Genomic DNA, 23,478 nt, shown 5'->3' with positions numbered 1-23,478 from the left:
TGGAGTAGGAAGTGCAAGATTGGGGTTTAAATTTCCACCCTGCCCTTATGCTCACTGGCTGATCTGAGGCTAGTGACTCTCTCAGGGTTGCTATGAAGATAAAACAGTGAAAGAGAAAACCACGTATGCCACCCAGAACTCCTTGGTTAATCAGAATGTTCATCACAACCATCAATGATTTGGGGGTGGTGCCTGTGGGAGAATTTAAAGAAGGATTTCACCTAGAGTCTGTGGTATACCATAGAGTTTGCCCTCTGAAGCTGCCATTTCCTTCCAGAGAGAACTCCAAGCCCCACCTAGAGGTTGACAGCCCTGTCTGCTGGAGTAGACCACACTGGCCTTGACAGATCAATGGTCTGACTTTAGGGTTGTCAACATCCAGGTAGTTAGCGCAACAAAGATACAAATCGTGAAACCACAGCCTTTAGCAGGAGCTTGGCAAGGAAGCCCATTTAAGAGCAGTAACTACCTAGAACTTAGTTGAATATGTGACTGCGTTGATGAAGATAACGAAACGGGATTTTAAAATGAACTGGACGGCCTGTACAGTCACACAGGATTTTTTGGGCTCCAACAGTCGACTGCATATTACCAACAGCAACTTGGGACTTTGATTGGACTTATGGATCAGAACTAAAGTATATAGAATTTTGGTTGTCCAGAGTTGCTCGTGGATGCTTCATACCAAAAGGGATTAATGCAATATTTACTTGATTGATTATTTATTATATAGTATATTTATGAAATGATGGATGAATGGTAATAAGCACTAGCACTTTATGGCTATGCATTAACACAGAATAATCACATCATAGAGATGATATATGTTGGTATAACTGTAATATGAATCCATGTGGTTTGCAGTTTGCTTCATTTATGAAATGCATACGAGACTCTTTGTTTTGACATAGAAGTCTTGTTGAATGTCCATTGTATTTAGTTCAAGTTGTTTCCTAGTTAGTTTACACAATTTGTATCTTTGTGCACTAATTGTCATGTCATAATACTCTCTGTTTGTACAACAGAGAGTATCACAGTATGACAATTAGTGGCTGGAGATCTCCTGGAATTGCACCTGATTTCCAGGTGACAGACGTTCCCCTGGAGAAAATGGCTGCCTTGGAAGGCGGACTTGATGGCATTATACAGCTGAAGTCTTTCCTGTCCTCAAACCATGCCCTCCCCAAGCTCCACCCCCCAAATTTCCAGGAATTTTTCAACCTGGAGCTGGTAACCCTATCTGACTTAGTATGAGGTAGCTTCCTGTGTACAAAAGGATCATGGCAGCAGGGCTGGCAAAAAAAGGATGTCTTCCCGAAAGCCTAGAAAACTGTCACAACAGGTAATACTGGGCCTGATCAACCAAGCCAAGCTACAAGTGACGCCTTACACAGGTTGGACACTTGTCAGCCTCCCTCAAGTTTTGATGGGAAATGTAGGCATCCTGGTTTTACAGCTTGGCTCTCCATTACAGCTACAAGACCAGGATGCCTACATTTCCCATCAAAACTTGAGGGAAGCTGACAAGTGTCCAACCTGTGTCAGGCGTCACTTGTAGCTTGGCTCTAAGACAGCTTCACATCTTTAACTTGTTGGTAGAAATTGCAGAAGGGGGTTCACTTACATAGCCCCTTACCCACACAGCTCCCTCCTGTCACACTGGAATAAAAGGACAGCCTTCCATTCTACCCCCAGGAACAAAAGAAAGCTTTTGCTATTGGCCATACTCCTGCCTGCTTCTGCCTTTTGATCCGTCCTCAGCTTTTCCTCATGCCTCACCCAGGCACCAGTTTTTTTAAAAAAATAACATTTTGTATTGGCTTTCCCCCCACCAGTCTCAAAAATACCTAAAATTTGGAGATGAAAAATTGGCAACAATGGTCAAATCCACATTACTCATTCTAAGTCGCATGTTCCCCGCATTCCCCACGCAATCTCGAGTGCCGGTCACATTACCTCATTAAACAGACGCAGTTCATTCGCATTTCTCCCAAATATGTGGTCACAGGTTTTCAACAGGAGTTTCACGGTGGCCGTGAATGGGCCAATGCGCAATTTATGCGGTTTTTTAAAAAAACACCCCCCTTCCTGTCTCTCCGGCCGTTCCGAGAGTTCCTATTGGCTGATTCAACTTGCAAGTGCTCCGTAGTCTGCAAAAGACTGTTTTTGACTTCATAGCATTGGATTTATTGATTATGCTGTTTCTGAATCAAATCTGGTAGTTTGAAAAATCATTTTGGGGTGAATCCATCCTCAGAACGGACTTGCAAAACTTCCTTTTTAACTGTTTTTTATTTTTTTTATTTTATATTACTGTAATATCGAAATTACAAAATATCGAAATAATGACACTCCAAGGAAGTGAAACTTCAGTAAAATTCAGGCACTGAACTGTCCTGCATAGGAAATGCCCATGAAAGCTTCCCACATGCTTCCAAATTTCCAAAAAAGAAACGGGAGAGAGCCATCAGTGCTGTCAGTGGGGGAAAGAGAAGCATCATTATCTTCAATGATGTTTCTTTATAAGGCAAGATCGAAATAACGGAAAAGTGCGCTCAAAAAAATAAAAATAAAAAATGGGCGGGAAAAAGGTCCCGCCCCAAAAAGCGGTTTTCGAGCGGCCGTGTGACCGGAGGGACGCGCGAGAAAGACGGATTGGAAGCAGGAATGTGAATGAAGAGGAAAAAATCGCGGATTGGAGGCAAACGGAGGATATCCGATAAACATGCGGGTAATGGGTGAATGTGGATTTGACCAATGTCACAAAGTGGGTGCTTCAAAGATAGCAGTTTCTACCTCCAGGAGCAAACATAGCTTCTTCTCAAGATGCAAAATTATTTTATAGTTGAAGCTTTAAATTCAATTACAAACAATGAATCATAACGGGGCCATTACAGAAAATATCACAAGCAGCTGGATGTTAACAATACACCACTTATTAAAAGCAACGCCTAGAGAGACAAAACCCAGAACTCCCACCAACCAGCACACCCACCAACTTCAAAGGGAATTTGGGATGGATCTGAATTTCAATCACAGAGGTGAACATCTGTTATCACCTCCCATCCATGTTTAATATGAAATGAGTGCCAACACAGTGCTAAGGCAGACAGCAGTTCCTCCTAGCCATGTCTAATCCAGCATCAGTACCTATCGATCAGGGCTCGAGTTAGTTTAGATGTCAAATTATTGTCACTGATGAAGTCTGTCAGCCTTTTCCTTCTTTCCCCCAAGATGCAAAACCAATAGCTTTTTTTTTAAAAAAAAAAAACCTTCTGACAGGCACAGGTGAGAAAGCTCTGGTGTTTTTCCACCTGCTTTGGCAGAACTATAGACTGAGATCAATAAAAGACTCCGTCCTCTGACTGCAAATCTGCAACGGTTTTTTTTTAAGTCTGCTTAATGTTGCGTATCTGGTCATCATGTTTTTACCTCTGATTCCATACCTCAACAACAGGAAAACGTTGAACTGGTATGACTTATGGTGTATTTTTTAAAATGTCTCAACTAAATAGCTCCTTCACAACATCAAAAAGAAAACATGAGGTTGTACATTTTCCTGAGCATATTGTTCCAGCATGTGACAAACAAGAGAGATCTTTTCAACACTCTTGCTCCTGTGTTCACCATCACAAGTCATAAAAATTGATGAAGCTAAGCTTTTTCATATCAGTTTGCAGCAATACAGGGTTGGATCCAACCAGATTTTCAGCTGGTGCAAATGAGAGGAGGGGACCTTCATGAACAAAAGACATGTGAGACGGGGATGTAGTAAGGAGGGGATTTGGTAAAAGAAAGCTTTTCTGCTGGTGAAAGAGAGCAGAAAACTTTTTAAGTATCAAAAAGGCTTCTTTCTTTTTTAGGCCCCCCTCCCTATTTTTTCTGATTGATAAAACAGCTGCTGTTTGAGAATTGTTTGTTAACACAGTTCTGTATAGTTCTACTTTACATGCACTTGTTTGTTTGTTTAACACTTGCTAGTATAAATATAGCTAAATCTATGGATTTGTTATTTTGAGTCATATAATAAAAATGGAGGGAAGCTATGCTGGAAGTCATGAAACCCAAATGAACAAGAACTAGGCAGGAGAAAAAAATGCAACGAGGAGTAGAATTGAACAAGAGCGAACAGAAAAGTTGATAGGATCCAACTAGTATGTTTGCTGCTTTTTCAAATAATATTCAAAATTTATATAGAACTTTAGAATAACCAAAGCATAATTATTTATTACATGTATTCCCCTCTTCCCTCATCATAGAAATCAAGGTGTAATGTAATATAGTTGACACATTTTAAAAAAAAAATCTAGATAAAGTTCATCAAGAAATTATATGTGAAAATGAGAATGAGATTTTGGAGACTATATTTCCCTAGATGAATAGGGGTAGATGTGGGGAAATATTGTACCTTGTAGTAATTTCAGGTGAAATTATTACAAAGTCCAATTCTAACTGAGAGATATGCAGACAAAAATACAAGAAATTGTCTGAGATGTCACTTGACCCATGTGGATTTTAACTCATGTACTTTCTCGTGTACTTTTTAAAAAACTCATGTCCCTTGATATTTGTGTCCACATAATTCATCAAATGACAGGTCCTCTTTATACCCTCTCATCAATTGCTTTGCAATCAACATTCCACATGTCCTGGATCTTTTATCAATCAAAGGAAGCTTTACAATCAAGGATCTATGGGGGATGTCAACCATGTTTCTTCTTTAAAGCTAGAAGCATTTAATTTATCTCTGCAATTAATTGATTAGTTGCCTGTTAACGGGATTGCTTCCTTCCTGGACATTTAACAAGCCATACTCTCTGAATGGGATGCTTGGAGTAGACAACACAGCATTGTAGAGAAGATGTATGCTGAAGCAGTTGGTCAGAATAAAGGCATTGCTTGCTGCCTGCAGATAACTAGTTGATACAAAAGGCACTAACTGTATGTTGTTCATCTACCAGTAGTGTATTTCTTACAGGAGGGTCAATGATTGCCTCCTTGCTTCTATTTTGTAAAAAAAAGACCAATTGATCAGGTGCATAACTCTATGAAAAAATGTCATATTAAAATGGGGGGGCAGTATTTAAATGTTACAATTTATTGTGATGAAAGTTTAAAACATTCAGAATGTGCTTGGTTTGTAACAATATAGCATGGCCATGTATCAATAAAGGGAATTGTTGCAACGGGCCAGCAATGCTGCCCCCACCCCCCAAGCTTCATATGACATTAACTCTGTGGTTAAATCCAGTTACCATTTTGGTAGGCGCTGAGTTTCTTCCACATAGGCTGATCAAATGCTTTCTAAAAACCAGTCGAGTTGGATATCATATCCTAAGGAAGTCACAATGTTACTCCGACTGTGCCACTGTAATTTAGCTTAAGAACACATAAAGTTGCCTCACACTGAGTCAAACCACTGGTCCAGTGTGGTCTATTGTGACTGCCAACAATTCCCCAGGGTCTCAGACAGAAAGAGGGCTTTCCCGACATCTGCCACCTGAAATCTTGTCAGGGCCTGCCCCAGCCTGTCACAGGAGGACTCTACAGAACAGAGAGACTACACAAGGGAAGAATAGCCCCCTATAGTCCCCATTACACCTCAGGCTCCTTGGCCCCCTCCCCAAGATCCTCAGCAGAAGATCCCTATCACACAACTAGTTCTCACCCAAGAGCCAAAGCCTGAGGTGGAATCCAGAGTGCTGCCTTCCACCACCAGTCCCCAACAGTCTCCACCAACAGAAAAGGTAACACAGAGCCAGGGCTGAAGCCTGAACCAGACAGAGGAACATGTACCTCATACACAGGAGGTAGATACTACTCCTTGACTCTTGGCAGGACTGTGGGACCCAACTTTGGCTACAGGAAGGGGTGGGGTTATCAGCTCCCTATAGAAGACTTTCAGTTGAGCTCCTGACAGCTCTTGAACTTCGCTTGTGCTCAGCCCTGGATAGTTTCTCGCAGTAAGGCTCCTGGCCCAGCACTGTTGGTCAGCACCAGTTTAACTTGATTCTGGCACGTTACTGGCAACCCCCTGCTTTTATCCTCAGCATAACAGGTAGAGAATGGAACATCTCCTTTTAAATGGAGATACTAAAGACTGAGACCTTCTACATGCAAAATATATTTTGTATGACTGAGTAAGGGCCCTTGGAAAACTTGTCTGGAGGCTGCTCAAACTAAGATCTGTTATATAACTCACTGTGAAAACTTAAGTGCTCGAGAACCAGTATGTTAGAGCTACAACTGGTGCTTTGCTCTGTAAACTAAAATCTATGCTAGTCTCTGTAGTGCCCCTTCTCCTAAGTCCCTGTATTTTACAAACTATAAATATTTCTTAGAGAGATGCATTCTCTTTAAAATCTGCTCATTGTCAAGCAGGTATTCATCATGTGAGTTTGGGAACACAGGAAGAGAGAATTATACAGTCTTCCAAGGGCACATCCACAAATCCAGATCTCTCTATATTTTGCAGTTCCACATAAGTAAAGCGCTGGCACATCCAAGGACCAGCTTCCCTGAGCAACAGGTCACTTAGACTAAGGGAGCACAGCAAGGCTTGGAGCCAGCTTTACAGCAGGAAATGGCATGGGACATAACTCTGGCATGACATGACTCCTAGAGCTGGGTAGACTCTAGAAGCATGAACAAAATGGCCTGTTACCTTCGCAAATGCAGACACTCACACCTGAGTAACACAAGATGCAGAAGCAGGGGACAACTGGGAGACAATCCATAGGAAGAAGGAAAGCACATTGTTCCCCCACTCCTGCCAATTCTTCTCCATATTCCTCTTCCCGTCATTGAAATTCTTTCAAAGCACCCAGCTTGGGGTGGAGAGATTAAACAGACAATGAAGGCTTAATTGCTGCATAATTTTACCTTGTAATCCATGTTTACCTTGTAATGCAAAAGGAAATGATGCCTATTTTCTCTCTCTCTTTTTTAAACACAGAACATGAAATCCAGTTTTGCTGAGCCCAGAATTTGGCTTCTCCTGGTAAATTTGGGGGACCCATGGCCATTCCCGTCACAGTGCGGTTTGCAAATCGATCACCTCACATGTTAAAAACTGCTCTGTTGCCATGGAAATTTTGTAATAGCTTTATGGGGGGGGGGGAGTGTATCTAATTGAAATGGAAACTTGATAGTCTGCCCTTTTGAAAGGTATGTCCGTCCCATAAATTGATAATGTGGGTTATCACCATGCTGTAAGCCTGCCTGTGATGTTTGAAGTTCAAAGAACATAGCCCCAGCTGCAGGGCTCTTGAACGTATCAGCCTTTTTCTCTGAAGTTCCCTGCGCTGAAAGCTCATGCACTGCTGGATCTCTTTAGCCATGCACGCTAGGAAAAAAAGTCTTGTCTCTTTGCTGTACCAAATGAGACTCTATAATGACATTGTACAAGTGCTGATTATCTTGGGACAAGCACGGCAGTAAGAAGACATTAGAGATCTTAAATGGTCTGCGGAAGATGCAAAAAGTTTCCTCAGTAGTAACAAAAATTCTATTCACGTATGGATTGCCCTGATATTGGTTTAACAGCTGCGTAGCGGAGGGGAAGGAGAGAAAGCTTCAGTTCCAAAGAACTGCTTTAAGCCTTTCCTGTGGCTTGACCAAGCCCAATGGGATTTTTGACTTTCACATAGCATGATTTCCAGATGAAGCCCAGCCTGCACAAGTTCACACAACCAGAACAAGACCCTCAAAGCTCAACAACCGCAGAGTGAAAAAGCTTAACACAGTGAAAGTGGGACAGCGGCACCTGACCTCCGATACCACCGATGAGACCACTTGTTCCAAGTATGATGGAGTAGATCTTTAACCATATGAATACAGGAAACAGTGTTATAGCAAGTTAAACCATTGGTCCATCTGGCCCTGGTATTATCTACCCCAGCTAGCAGCCAATGTTCAATATTTTAAATAAAGTGTGTCTCGACGCCTGTTTCCCAGGACCATTTAACCAGAGGTGCCAACGAGAGTATATGGAACCCGCTGTGCACAACAACATGCAGCAGTGAGACGTGGACTCTTTCTCAGCTCTCCTTGGAGTAGGGTTACCACCAACCTCCGGGGGGGGGGCGATCTCAATATCTCCAGAATTACAACTGATCTCCAGACTAGAGAGATCAGTTCCCCTGGAGAAAACAACTGCTTTTGAGGGTAGAATATATGGCATTATACCCTGCTGAGGTTCCTCTGCCCCCAAACCCCACCATTCCCAAATTCCACCCCCAAATCTCCAGGAATTTCTCAGCCAAAGCTGGCAACCTTTCCTTGCAGTGTGCTGATCAGAGATCTGGGTGAATAAGGGAACATTTCAAATGCTGCTTTGCCATCACTTCAATTGTAATGATCCTTCACTGTCCTAAAATTGCCTTAAAGTTGTTCCACTTGATCGAGTGGAGTGCAAATGGAGCACAAGTGAACAGGGAGGAATACATGTGAGTCTGTTCACTTGCCATTCAAGTGTAATTCGTCACTTCTAGCTTGGCCATTAGTCATCTCAGAAAAGGTCCTAGGTTGTGTAAATGGACCAAGTTTCTAGAAGAATTTACTCATTAGATCACTGAATACTGAAGGGCTCATACAATTCCATTCACACAGTACATAATATAAATAACTACGTGCTGTCGAAATAATGCTGCTATAGATATTAATTAGAGATGGGCATGAACCGGGGGGGAAATTAACCGTGCAGTTCGTGGTTCATCGCATTTCAGGAACCATGAATCATGAACTTTTACAAACCTGCCCCGGTTCACGAGCCGGTTCGTTTGGTTCGTGAAAACATCACATCCAGGTCAGCAAATCATCACTTCCAGGTCAGCAGAAAGTCACTTCTGGGCCAGCAGAAGGCCACTTCCAGGTCAGTAGAAAGTCTGCAGGAAGTCCATCCCCTGTTGCCTAGGAAACTAATTGATCAGTGCCAGGCTGTCTGCAGTGATGAACCAAATGAACCAGCCTAAAGTTCATGATGGTTCATCAGAAATGGGCTCTGATGAACCACCGGTTTGCAAACCACAAACCGGCCCAGTTCATCATGAACTTTGGTGCGTATTTCGATTCATGCCCATCACTAATATTAATGCATTGTTGGTCTTCAGAATAATGGTGCAAGGTGCTTCCTTTTTACAGAAAGGATGAGATAGTAAAAGCTAGCTTTCAGAAACACATTCATTACTTGATGGCTTCAATGTCAAATAACAATGAAGCCAAAGTCTGGAACTAGGTAACTCAAAGGTCAACACTTTGGAACTTTCCCAACTAATTATGAATTGAGCTCACATTTCTTTGAAGTTCAGGCTTGGGTCATCGTCAGTTTAGCTTCCACTCTCTAACATGCTCATTGCTTCTCAAGAGAAGCTTGATGTCATTGTCAGCAACAAGAAAGGCTGGTGTTGCAACCTGTCCTGCCAGTCTTGGCAGCCAAAATGCTATTACTATCTATTAGGGTTGCCAGATCCAGGTTGGGAAATTCCTGGAGATCTAGAGGTGGAGCCTAGAGAGGGCAGGGTTTGGGGAGGGAAGGGAAGGAAGGGACCCCAATGAGGTATATTGGCATGAAGTCCACTCTCCAAAGCAGCCATGTTCTCCAGGGGAACTGATCTCTGTGGCCTGGAGATCAGTTGTAATTCTCCATCCACCACCTGGAGGTTGGCATCCCTACTGCCTATGAGCCACACCAGCAGGCCCTCTTGTTGCTGATGATCACTGGTAAGCTGCAGGGGGGAAGTGGGCACTTACAAGCAGTGGAGAAGGAATATCTGCAAACTTTGTGGCATTCCCAGTGACATTATTTAGAGGACAGAGATAACCTGGAGCTCAGAATAGACCTGGGCTTAAAATGGGCTCATTCAGGGCTGATCTGCATCCAATCCAAATGAGCTCCTTTTAGGTTTGCCCGTTTCAGAGCAAAGGGCAGCCCATTCATCACTAATGACAATGATGTCGAAATGGGCCATCACACATAAAGACCCACAGTCACCTTGTGTAATTTGAAATTCAGAGCTTTAAATGGAATTAGTACACACATACATCTGCTAGTTATCCAGTATGCAGGAGTCCAGCGGTGCAGAGGGACTTATGACTATCACAGAAAGCCTGAAGTAGTGAGCAGAACACAAATGATAGTTTCAAGTGGATAGCTGTGCTGGTCTGCAGTAGAAGAGCAAGGTTCAAGTCCCTTAGAGAAATGAAGATCTCACAGCTCCGATTCCAGTGTTGGTTTTCATGCTTTAATCTGGGAGGCGGGATGTCCCCCTTCCTCCCACCAAGTCTTCCTTTCCTATTCATTGAAGAGAAGCGGTGCCACTTGCGTTTTGCATCTCCACCTTTCTCTTTGTCTCTCCGCCTATTCCTCTAAAGCTTTAATCCGATCCACACTCAGGGCCAAACTAGATGGGACTGCGTTCTCGGGGCCACCATAAGAACACTGATGCCATTTTAAAGTCATTTTGAAATGCCATGACGAGTGCCCAATCCTGATTTTCAGCAGCAGATCGAGGTGCTCTTGTTCCCTCCTGCTGCCACCCCTTATCAAATAGCAAAACGGCCTCATCCCCCACCCTGGGCAGCTATTTTGGCATGGGGGGGGGGATAAGGGCGTTGTGCTGTGGCCTTAATGACATTTTAAAATGACTTTAAAAGAGTGGCCAAGTCCTTGTGGCTGTGTCTAGTTTGGCCCACATCTGGGAGTGATCCCCATAAAACACTGCAGGACTTCTTTCTCAGTAGATAAGCATTGGCTTGCGCCCAGAAGAGGCAGCTGCTCTGCCCCTTCTTTTATTTCCATTTGCTGGGCCTGCCACCTCTTCAAGCTGTGAACCAGTCCAGGGTGAGCTCCCCCTTCCACAGCCAACCTTACCTTGTGATAATTAGCAGGGGCTGTGCTCTCCCTCTTCATGGAGCCTGAGCTCTGGCACAACAGGCAAAGGAGAGAATGCAGTGAAAATATTACAGGCACACTGGTAAATGGAAATGCCTCAGACCCACCTCAGCCACATGACTCATTGGCCATCCAAGTCAGGACTTAACACATTCTCAGGCCAGGATCAGGTCTACCATAAGGACTGTCAGGCAAATGGGACCCTATTCAGGTCAGGACTGCAGTACACACAAAGAGGGTGCTTAAGCCTCTCCCCACACTGTCCTGGGGGAGTGGTATTTGTCCCACCGGGAAAACCTTTGTGTACTCCATCGGTACATGTTGAGCCCCCAACAGATAGGGAGCATGCTTGGAACCCCTCAGGAGACTTTGGAGGGCAGGGTATTGGGGAGGGCGGGAGATATGTTGTTGATGCATATACACCATGTCCAGCCAAAGTCCAGAAGTGAGGTCAATGATGTTCTAGGATTTCATCAATCTGTATGGTAAAATCATAGAGATCAGAGAAGTCCTAGAGAGACGGTGGTGTCAATTCTAGTTTTTAGTGACAGCGACATATCGACGATGTCTCTGCCCCCCTCTTCTCACCACCACTCATTTGAGCAGCAGCAAGAGCCAGGAAGTGGTGATGGGAGAGAGATTCGATCACCTGTCATAGCAGGTAAGTTGGCAAGTCTACCAACAGGGCAAATAGAGCCCCCTGGGCCATTTTAAATTGAAAAAATAGCACAGAGAAGGAAAGATTTAAGGATCCTCTCCTCATGTACAGTAGACCTGATCCACATCCAGCCCTGCATGCTTGGGAATTCAGCTCCCAGTGGGAAATACATAAGCAAATTTATTATCATCTAACATTATCAAGAGCCAGTTTGGTGTGAGTCTAGAGCTAGTTTGGTGTAGTGGTTAAGAGTGCGGGACTCTAATCTGGAGAACCGAGTTTGATTCCCCACTCCTCCACTTGAAGCCAGCTGGGTGACCTTAGATCAGTCACAGCTTCTAGGAGCTCTCTCAGCCCCACCCACCTCACAAGGTATTTGTTGTGGGGATAATAATAACATACTTTGTAAACCACTCTGATTGGGTGTTAAGTTGTCTTGAAGGGCAGTATATAAATCAAATGTTGTTGTTGTTGTTATTTAGATCTTGGAGGCGCCAAGGAGGAAAAGCCCCAGTGGCAGTCAGTGGCAGTTCCTGGAGGCAGGACCTCTGCTGGCCATGGAAGCTCAGGCAAGTCTCTGCAGGATGAGTGGTGGGTTGTCTTGTACTTGGGGCTGTTTAGGATGTTGGAGGAAAGAGGCAGGCCTGTCAATCTGCAGAGTTTCACTTGTTTGTACACCTGTTTCTTGCTGCTTCTAAGGAATAATGGCCACATCCATGAGTTTTCATAGTGATGCAATTGCACCATAGGCAGCTCTTTTTTTTTTACTTCCTCCTCATTAGGAGGGTCTGGGGAAATATATTTTGCTGGATACCTGTGGCTTGCCTCATGTTTGTAGAACTCTCCCTTTGGCTTTTGGCTGGCTCCATTGTGCTGCCTTCATGATTAGCATGGAGACCAGTAAGCTTACTATTAGAGGGTATGATTTTTATATCAATTTGGGTAAATGATTGTGAATGATCATGGAGTCCCTGAAGCAACAACATTATTGTAGCTAATCAGTTAAGGACCTAGTCAGTCCCTGGAATTGGGAAGCTGCTGAAAGTCCCTCCAAAAGCGTCAAGAATGAAAATAACTCAGGATGACTCCCGTGTGGAAATCACATAACGTCAAATCAAATTAGATGTGTTTCTCCAACACACACGATGCAGCCTATATGGGAAAATGCTACAATATTTGATTTATTAGTGAGCATGTTTTAAGGTTGTTGGTTTTTCAAAATCAAGAATCAAAGGGGATGCAAGAAACTACATTATATCACAAAAATGTCAGCACAAAACAGAAAAATTGCTGTAAACTAGAGAAAATCTACCTCTCTGACACTACACTGCAACCAGAATTCATGCAAAAAGCAAAATGCAACAAAACGTAATCCTTAATAGGCTCCTGGTTATGTACATCGCTTGTTATATAGGCTATTTTAACACAAGTTAAACAGCCGCTACAGATTCAATGGAGTAAATATTGTATTAGAAGCAAGAAAAATGTTCAGTTAAGAAATGGTCATTGGGCAAAACCAGGTTTATTTGATCCAAGTCAACTACAGGCAAAATCATTTAGCCTTCAGGAACAAGTTGAAGACATTTGTTGAGAAAGATACAAGATAAAAAAAGAATCCAGATGATCATGACACAGAAAAAACAAAGACAGAAAAGTTCACACACATGAACATTGCACACACACGCACACACGCACACAGAGCCTTCCACAAATGAACAATGATTTTGACACAAGCCAAGAAGTACATCTCGGGAACCGAAAAAGTTGCCGCAAGAAAGTGATATCAGAGAACAAGTGTCAAAACTGAATCACAGCCGTGAATCAACTTGTGCCATTTGAATAAATGTCCTTTTTCCCCATCAATGTCTCTCACCTAAAAAGTCACATGGGAGGATGAATCAAAAAACCCCACCCCCACCCCCCACACACTTGTCAGAGTATTTTGGCCAGTTCATTGTGACAATACAGAGTTCAATGTCTGCTTAAAAACACCGAATTGCTGCATTGGTTTCTATTTTAAAATAGGACAAGGTCCTGATTATAACTTATCAAAAACAGCCTCTGCAGTATCTTGCCTTGTCTATAGCTCAGTTAAATGAAGCGCTGGGGACATCAGGCTCTTCTCCCACCACTCACTGCCTAGAATTAAGTCCACTTCAAATCAGTAGGAGGGGGGGAAGCAGCTTAAAGCCCCAAGGATCGGGGCTTAACTGTTATGGATCAGGAATGGCAACGTTAGGCCCTGACTGGGATTGAACGGCCAGTTCCAGCTCACTCATGGTGCAGGATCCTATGCTTGCCAACAGAATGATACAGAACTGTGCTCGGTATCCATAACGGGTAAACTACCCCCCCGCCCAGACCCAACAGGCTTAGTAGGTTCTATTTTAGCATTAAAAACTAAAATAACTTTGGTTTGGTTTTGGTTTTGATCTGCAATGACACGGCAAGGCTTGGAGTCTGTTGCACAAAATGTATGTACTAAATTTAGTAAGGTGACTGAAAGGGAAGCCTTACACCAGCCTTGTGAAGGAAACGGGAGGGATATATTGGAAGCAGCTTTCACTCCCAGTGGTACATCTCTCCCCCCTCCCCTCCGCTGTATTATGCCTGCCCCCTCCAGGGCTGAGCACAGTAGTAGCTGCAGCTCCTATCTAATCTTTGGTGCTACAAAGCTTTATAGGAAAAGTCATCCACTCGCAATTTTCCGTCACCGAGCCCTCCTCCTCCCCCCACCCATTTCGTCTCCATGGCAATTGTTACCCAGTTTATACATCAAGAAGCCAGTCCATTGCTTGGAAGGGAGGGAAGCCGAGATGCACAGCATCGCGCACCCCTCCGCTCTGCTTACGCATGCAACTTCTAGGTGTGCACCTTGCAAGCAGCCTCCCGTCTATGCACCTGTTTCCTTCCCCCTTCTTTGCAGACTGGGGCTCCTCTCAAGGAGAAAAGTGAAGGCAGGATCCAGCCTCATTCACCTTAAAGAGACTAGGACAGCCCTTTCCTATTGCGTTTCATCAAAGTGGCTGAAACATTCGCCCTGGGCTACTCGATAAACTCAAAAACAAGGCAAGCAGGGCGCCCTCTGGTAGAGGCCATCCCAGAAGCAGGGTGCCCAAAGGCAGGGTGACCCGCCTCCCAGTGTAGCACTTGTAACCTCTGGGAATCTTGCATTTTTAGACGCCTGGCAGGTGGAAGTAGCAGGGGAAGATGCATGAATACTTCCTACTTTGACCAGGCGACGCACGGTGAACGGTGGACATCGCTGGCCATGCTCGCCGCCGCCCGCCCCATAAAAAAGCCACGGTCTCCCTCTGCCCAGCCACCTCAATCTACAAACCCAGCTCCGATTACTATCAACAAATCAATGAAGAGATTTATGGCGGAATTTATTCCCACACCGCCTGGTGCCTTGAAATCTCCAAGTCTGTGCCAGAGCACAGTAGCGAGCAATGCATGCATGCTATCTACACACACAAAAGAAAGAATCCCAAACAGTCGGTGCTAGGAAGACACTGCAGTGTAGGAGAAGCCCCCCCCCCCTCCCCCTGCATCTATATTTCACAATAGTGGGAAGATCCGGCAAACAAAACAAAGCAAAACACCTTCATCCAAGATGTTTCAAAGGTGTGTGCCCACGGGGGATAATTGAGACTGGTTTAATTCTCAAGACTATTCGCCCCTTCCTCCATTTCCCCCAAAGGTCAGCAAGAGAAGAGGAAGAGAAAAGACAAAGGAGATTCTAGAGGAAGGTAGGTGTTGAGACAAAAGGGATGTTGTCCAGGGGGGCGCGCAGGGGGAGTTACAAACACGTCTGGCTCCTTACCTTTTGAAGCATCTTTCTCTTCTTTTGGCTTGATCACCTTCCCACTCATAGATCCCAGTTTGGTTGTAAAATCCCACCAGGAGACCTCGTGGAGAATCCGGCTGGTCTTCCAGAAACCGGGCAGTAAAAGGAGATTTTGGGGGGTGGGGGGAGGGGGGATGGAGAGGGGGTTTAAAAACCTAGAAGCAAAGGCAGAAGAGGGGAGGGGCAGAGGGAATTAATAAATAAATAAAATAGTAAAATGAAATCTTGATGGCTGGCTGGCTGGCTGGCTCCTGCTGCTGCTGCTGCTGCTGCTGCTCCTTCTGGTGCAGAAGGATGCTCAAGCCCACCAGCAGCTCTGCCCAAGCCTGTAGCCTGGATTGCTGCTGGAAAGCTTTCGTGCCTAGGAGAGGAGAAAGGGGGCCAAGGAGGGGAAAGGGGCTGCCCTGGACATCTGCAGGATGGAGTTTCTCCCTCTCCTCCTCCCCGTGGCTGGGAGCTTTGCAAGAGACTAGAGCCGTCACCCCTCTGCTCTCCTGCCAGAAATCCCCTCTCTTCTCCCCACCTTCCCCAGGAAGCAGAAGAGGAAGGGGTGGACCACCACTCCTAAGAGCCTTAGCCCACCCCCCAGATGTTACTGGCAGGCAGACTGCCCTGCACGCACACACACCTCTAGCCTCCCCACTCTGTGTAAAGGGGGGTGGGCTGGCAGGGGAGGGTGCAGTCACCCTACACCCACCCACCCCAACTGGGGGGAGGGTGTTGCACTGCAGAGGGCGTGTGTATGTGGAGGATACGTGAGGGGTTTCTTTAAGGAAAAGGGGAGATTCACAAAAGTGAGTGGATGGCCGCTTTTGTCCACATGTATCCTGCACCCAGGAGAAGCAGGTGCTACCTGTTGGGGCTGGAGCAATGGGCTATGACATCAAGGCAGGGAGGAGAGTCCTGGCTTTATTTCACAGGAGTGCTGGAATAAAGCCCTGACTGCACAATAGATGAGAGAAGGGGGTGCCTGCCACACCACTTTCACCCCCTCCCCATTTAATCAAGCATCTTTGGATTGATGCATTTTACTGTCAACACAAATACACACCCCAAATAAATGTACGTATTCACCAAGTTGCAGAGCAGACTTCTAGGAAAGAAAAGGCATTTACCTGCCCAGTGCAGACTGTTAGGTGGGAGAGCCTTGTATGCATTATAAAAAGCATCAGCTCTGGTCCTCCAGGGATCGGGGGGATCCAACAAGGGATCTTCTAGGGTAAATGTCACTTGACTCAGATTTGGGTGGGGGGGAGCAAAGTCCCACAATTCTTTCCCTCTCTTTTTCTTTCCCTGCTCAAGCTGGAAGTCTCTTTCTTCAGAATCAATAAAAGGCAACTATATATTATGTGCAAGTGCCTCCCCATCCGCTCTGGGGAGGTGAAGATTTTGAGCAGAATGTCAGAGACAGAAGAGAAAGGGTTATGCACCTGCTCCCACTCCTGCTGCTCCCTAAATCAAGCTTATTTAAGAAAATGTACCCCTAAAATGGGGGAATCTTGATGGAGAAGAGACCTGGTAACCAGACAGTAATGAAGACAGGACTACTGTTTGTCATAGTTGTGCAGAAATTTTAGCAGGTGCAGCTTGTCCCAAAGGCAAGTGAGAGAAGCTGTATCTGCTAAAATTCCCTCTTCTGAACATCTATGGAAACAACATTAGGAGCATTGTCCTCTGCTGTTTTCTGCCTCCCCAGGTTTCTTCCACTATTGTAGCCCTATATTTATAGACCCACAAGCTTTGCAGAAATGGCTCCAGATCCCGATTAACACATTGGGTTCATACATGACATTAAAGCACTTTCTGGTCTATTCTTGTAAACATTAAAAGTGGAGGAAAGTGCCTTTTGAAAAACTGCATTTACACTCAAGCTAATGCAGATATTATTATAGATGGTGAACATGCAGCTACAGATGTAAGCAAGCTTGGGCAGTTGCCCAGAACTTAAGACTGGGGCGTTTGATCTGCCATAAAAGATTTGTTCAGTTAACCGGTCATTTTAATGAACAAAAAAAGAGAGATTTCAGCCATCAACCAGATCGATACTTATGCTGATTGCAAAAGCAATTAACTATTATTTCAAAAACATTAACTTAAAAAATAACTACCCGTAATGAGTTTATACCAACAGTCCTCAGCACCAACCTTTGCCATGGAGGACTGCTTGTGTTCCTGTGTGGAGATGCCTGCAGGTAACTTGGAGGAGATACATTGCCATGGGGCTTAGTTTTCTCCGGCTTACTACCATGAGCTAGTAGCTACATGGTAGAGGAGGGTCTCTTCAGCCCTAAGCCAGCATTCTAACCACTACAACACACTAGCCCTCAGCATGATTGCCTGATGAGTTTAGTCTTTAACCAGCAGCACAAAACTTGGCAGCTCTGTGAGTCTGGGGAAAGGAATACAATTCATGAGAGCTGGAACCTGGCTAATACTTCAATTTTTTTTAAAAAACCCTACTCGTTGCTGAGTTTTTAAAATTCTGAATGACTTTTCTTGCATCAAGTATTTTTGGCCTGCTCTAATTTTGGAGATACAACTTGAGATGTGGCCAAAATTAGTGGTTTCCAAAACTAACATCATATTCCTCTTAAATGCCAAATACTTCCCAGGAAGTAATGAGATTTTTTTTCCTAAAGAGGAAAATAAAGATGCCCTTTGGGGAGTATCAGATATGAATTTGGAGGAAGGTTTGGGGCCTCCTTCCATATCTGACTTCTCACCTGCCTGTCAAATAATATCTGAAAGTGACGCCCTATTGTGTATTTCATTATTAATTTTTTGGAAGTTATATTATTAATTTGATGACTGTCTCTTTTGACTGATCTGATTGATTTTTTTGACTTCTGCATTTAATATTGTCTTGTCCTTAATGATTTATCTTGTTTAAATTGGGTCCTGTGATTTTCTCATTGAGTCGTCAACTGTTTTCTCAAAACGGTTGTCCCCTAGTTGTTTTATTGCTGGAGGCTGTGGGTTTCGTGGGTCAATTTCTCGTGACAATTTTATTTATTGTTTCATCTTTGAAGGAAAAGCACTTCTAAGAAGAGGGTTGCAAATAATTTTAAATTAATAAAATTCTGAATCTAAGTAACCAAGATTTTCTGGATTTGAATTAATTCTGAGATTCTCTTTAGCGGTATTCTAGGGCTGACCTATGCATTTCCTTTTTCCTATAATTATGATAACTCTCCTTGATGTATCTGTGCACTCAGAGTGAGGTTGGTGCAGTGGTTAGAGTGTCAGACCAAAGTGCAAATCCCCATAAGACTCACTGGGTGACCTTGGACCAGTCACATTGTCTGAGCCTGACCTACCTAACAGGGCTGTTTTGAGGATAAAGTAGAGGAGGGGCAAACCATGTATGCCATCCAGTGCTCCTTGTAGGGCTATCAAGATAAAAATGTGACAGATAGAAATAGCCCAGATGTCTAGTTCAGCTGGCTATATGGATTCACTGCATTTGTAGTTCCATAACATAGTTCCATAATCATCCAGCGCTGGCATCAGGCCACAGTGAGGAAAACCTTCTGTCACAAGGAAATTCAGACCATGCTTTATGGGCTCTACCACACAATTGAATAACAAAATAAAAACAGTTTCAGGTAGGTAGCCATGTTGGTGTCTGAAGAAGGGAGCTCTGACTCTCAAAAGCTTACACCCTAGGAAAATCTTGTTGGTATCAAAGGTGCCACTGAGAATAAAAACAGTGAAGCCACCATACTTCTTGGTGCTGATCTTTCTTGTGCTGTGAAAACTCCCAGTGCACCAGGACTGAGTTTTTTTCCATATGATGGTGAGCACTGGTACTATGGCATACCAGAAATAAATCAAGGCATAGATTGGAAGTGTCCCCCACAAAGGGTTGCTGGCCAGTACAATTTGTGACCTGAACACAGTCCATTAGCCATGCACTGCAGCCTGCTGAGCACGTGAGAAAAACATGCAGGCCAGAGGGGAGAGGGTTTCTTGAGCTCTTCGGGGGCTGCTGCTATAGGGGGCTGCTGGTTAATTAATGAGTCATTATTACATTAATGAGGATACAAATATTCCCAAATGTTTATACTGCACCATCAATGTGAACAGGAGTATTACAGCGTATAAGAAGCGGAGGGGAGGGGGGGACGGGTCCTCTGTCCCAAGCTGTTTGCAATCTAAAGTCTGAGACCAGGAAGAGCACAACGAGAGAAGAAGGAAGTAAAAGCAAGGATAAACAAGGGACTGAACTGTGTTCGTTGTAGCTGCATATGATTGTAGCTAATTTCAGAAGGGAGTGAGAACTAAGGAGTGTAACAAAGACTTTGAGAGTTCCAAAGTGAGATGGAATTAGACAAGTAGCATGAGATACAGTTCCAGGCATAGGATTCTTTGCACAGATTATACATATTTCATATATTCTCAACTCTCTCACACGTACTTTTTTTAGTGCTTGCCTAGCTTGTTAAGAAGCACTAGCCCTTTAAGAGCATCTGGTGACGACAAAGAGGTATGTGTTCCCAGGTGATGTCATGGCTATCTTGCCCAATCACAACCCGTAAAGTCTTTCCACTTCATTTGCCACATTTTCTTTATGAAAGTCAGAACCCCGATAGCCTGACCCAAGCACAATGTCACAGACAGAATATAATTAGAAAGACACATTTCCCTTCTGGAGCTGTCTGGCTAGGTAGCTATTAATTCACATTCCAAAATATATTGTGATTTCTGGCACACAGACAACAGCAGAGCAGCACAAAATACTAACCCTGAGCTCCTTCTTTGAACTGACTTTTTAAAAATGTTAACACTTCTATATATGGAGCAAGCTTTTCTGCAACTGCTCCGCAGAGCTCAAACTTTGGAAGAGTTTCCTTAAATGCAGTTTCTACCTAAAGAGTTTGTTTTTACCAAATTTGCAAACAACAGATGTTTTCTCCTTCCTTGCTTCCAAACCTAACAATGGCTAGAATGCAAATATGATTTTAAAAGATTCTCTTTTCAGCTTTCAATCCTACAGTAACTTAATTCATACATGTCTGGTTATAGCCGGGGGGGAGGTTTGTGTGTGGGTGTACATGGGAAGGGGTTGCCATCTTTTAAACCAGTCCCTCTAGCTGTCCTTTTAATATCAGTTTGATCTGTAGGAGATACCAGGTAATGTTCATTACCTGCTAAGGACAAGAAAAGCTTCAACTGCCCATTCCACACATTAAGCCTCTATGCTGAGGAGTCTCCATTTCAAATGCATTGCCACTTGAATATAACAGCATGCAAACTGGCAAGGAACCAACCATTCACATGAGAATGTTCTATGCACCTCCATCAGCCACCATTTTCCCAACATTTTTTTTCTGTACTGTGCCACCAGAGGGCTTTTTGAGGGCTTTAAAAACTAACAGCAAATGGTAAAGTGCCACTGCAATTGTTTTTGTTAAAAGCCACCACAAAACCCCTGGGTCTGCAAAGCCCCAGCAAAGAAAATGGCAGCCATGAGAGGCTGACGGAAGAAAAATGGTGCTAATTTGGGCAGGACTTTTGAAACTATGCAGGTTCCTATCCAGTCAGAATGATGGCACGTTTGGACTGTGGTCTTCCTGAAAAGACCATAGCAAAGCAGAGAAAGGACAAGGGAAAGGACAAATGGAGCATGATTAGATCATGAAATTGTGTGGATGCTCCACACACACACACACACACACACCTCACTCCAGTTTGGATGCCAAACCAGAGAAAAAACACTGGGGGGGGGGGGAATGCCAGTTTCAACTGACATGGCTGCCCCAAAGAATTCTGGTCATAGATCCAGAGAAGTTAGCCATGTTAGTCTGTAGTAGCAAAATAGTAAAGAGTCCAGTAGCACCTTTAAAACCAACCAACTTTATTGCAGCATAAGCTTTCAAGAGCCATAGCTCTCTTCGTCAGATGCATCTGACGAAGAGAGCTGTGGCTCTCGAAAGCTTATGCTGCAATAAAGTTGGTTGGTCTTAAAGATGCTACTGGACTCTTTATCAAAGAATTCTGGGAGTTGTAGTTTGGTGAGAGCTTTGTGCATTCTCTTACAGATCTCTAGCATGCTTTTCACAGTCCTATGAGAGGCCATGATTATTCAGACTTGTTGGCCTCTGGTGTACAACAGGTAAAGTAATTTGAGGACCCCCTCCCACCGCTCACAAAAGGTATGCCAAGACAATGTCCCAGGACTTCCATGAAGAAAATATAACAGAATCCTAACTCTAGCTGTATACATAAGATTATTTTTCTTTATCCATCTTTAAACGTCACAGGACCCATCTTTTGATTTTATCTGTACTATGTTTAGCATTCTATATTCATCTGCAGCTGTCCTCCTTTTTTCTTCCTTTTTCCTTCTTCCCTCTCGCTTTCCAAAATGTGACACTGCTGGGGCAACCCAATTTTGATGTGTTGCCCCAGCGATTTCAACCATCCCTCCTACCCAAATTTTAAGGAGAACTATTTTATTCAGGAGGCTGTAAAATTAATGGAAGTGAGAGACTTAGGGCACAGCCTAAACATTTACTTATAAGTAGAGATACTATTTTCATCGCTGTTATTTCCACAGCTGGGCATATAAAGCTGGATAGGTGTTTTCTGTGTTACACAAAAATTGCTCATCTAAGCAAAAGTAGACCAATAAAAGTTATTACTGGGAATTCTTCCATCTGCGAGACCAGTGCAGTAATGACTGTCTATGCTTAACTTAGTTTCAGAGTATAAATAATATAAGTATCGAGGTTATAATAATTTCCTTTAACTGCTCCTTAGCCTTCAAAAGCAACTTAATCCAAAGACATAAGCAACTGACATAGGAAATGGAAGGTCTCTGCAACATTTTTGCAGCACAGACTTCTGCAAAATGCACAGACTTTCTTCTGATCAGTTGGCAACCCAAACTCTCCAATTTAGCAAGAAGTAAACAACCTTACAGAAGACATCCCTCTTGTATTTTTATGATAGAACAAAAATGCCATAAGGAAATTGCTCCCCCTACAAAAAAATTTACTACCCCTCCTTTTCCTCTACCCCCCACCCCGAAAAAACCAGATGAGAAATTATGGGTTATATTTTGTCTGTGGCTGGTGATGGGGATTTTGCCACATAGGGATTTCTGAGAGTAGCACTGTAGCAGAGCAATGGAGCCAACATCAAAGCACTGAGCCACAAAGGAAGAAGGGAAGGAGGGCAAAAGCTTGAGATGAGCCCCCACCCCAAGAGTGCTAGCAGTACTGGGGCTTCTCCTGCTCTTTGCTTCGGTGTGCCTGATCTTTTATTTTCAGTCGGGCATTTGATCACCCAGCTCAGTGGTTTTGCATTTGACACAACCCTTCCCTCTTCCCTTCAATTAATTTCACCTACCTTAACCAGAAGAGCAGGTTTGGAAAGCCCCTGAATCCCTCTGAGGGATGTGCGCTTTAAAGCTATTTTTGGCTTAGGATCAGAACGCTAAAGAGGACTTCTGGATTACACCTATGTGTGACCAGATGCCCTTTCCCCACCTTAAACTCACAGGCAGAGCACACTCCCTGTCTTTAAAATCCCCCTCTCTCTGTTTTCCTGAGTCTTGGCTGTGGAAAGTGCTCTTGTGCCACCCCCCTCCAATTCTGGGAGGGGCGAAGTGAAACCAGCAGGTCACTGGCTACCAGAAGTGTCACAGACTGCTTCAAGGGTCTGTCAGCCTGAAAAGAAGAAATGGCAAGTCACAGGGTCTCTCTGGCTGCTATTTTTAGAGAAACAAAATTCTCCAAGTTGTTTTTACTTCCCAAGTCATTCCGCCCCTTAAAGTGCTGTAAGAGGCCGCTGTGGTCAGATCATCTTACAGCATGAAGGTTCTCCTTTCAAAGCAAAGAAACAGGCTGGGAAGGAGAGGCTGGAAAGGAAGCGACGTAAACTAGGGTACCAAGACAGTAAGATGACTGGATGAAGATTCAACATACCAGCTCACATTTTACCTTGCCTTTTGTGTTCACTGGCTAAACAGTGTGTGGAGAAGGTGAACATTTTCCAGTCTTTCAGCAAATGCTTATAGGTGCAGAGGGGATTTCACTCAGCACTAGTGTTGTTTGCAAAGATATAACTGAGGGG

At 43.9% G+C, this 23,478-nt stretch overlaps 1 protein-coding gene across 1 annotated transcript in view; it reads right to left on the bottom strand.

The window, feature by feature from the left end:
• FGF13 (fibroblast growth factor 13) overlaps positions 1 to 22,929 on the bottom strand; it is a 257,859-nt gene extending 234,930 nt beyond the window's left edge. The window contains exons 1-2 of the mRNA XM_054997002.1: positions 22,753 to 22,929; positions 15,376 to 15,554 (exon numbers count right to left, since the gene is read on the bottom strand). Of these exons, the coding sequence (XP_054852977.1) occupies positions 15,376 to 15,424 (49 nt within the window). The 5' untranslated portion in view covers positions 15,425 to 15,554; positions 22,753 to 22,929. The remainder of the gene's footprint in view (positions 1 to 15,375; positions 15,555 to 22,752) is intronic.
• Between the last annotated feature and the right edge of the window lie 549 nt (positions 22,930 to 23,478).

This window comes from Eublepharis macularius, chromosome 13 (genome assembly GCF_028583425.1).
Source record: "Eublepharis macularius isolate TG4126 chromosome 13, MPM_Emac_v1.0, whole genome shotgun sequence".
Lineage (NCBI taxonomy): Eukaryota > Metazoa > Chordata > Lepidosauria > Squamata > Eublepharidae > Eublepharis > Eublepharis macularius.
The sequence above is the reverse complement of the archived record's forward strand: the minus strand, read 5'-3'. Positions and strand labels throughout refer to the sequence as shown.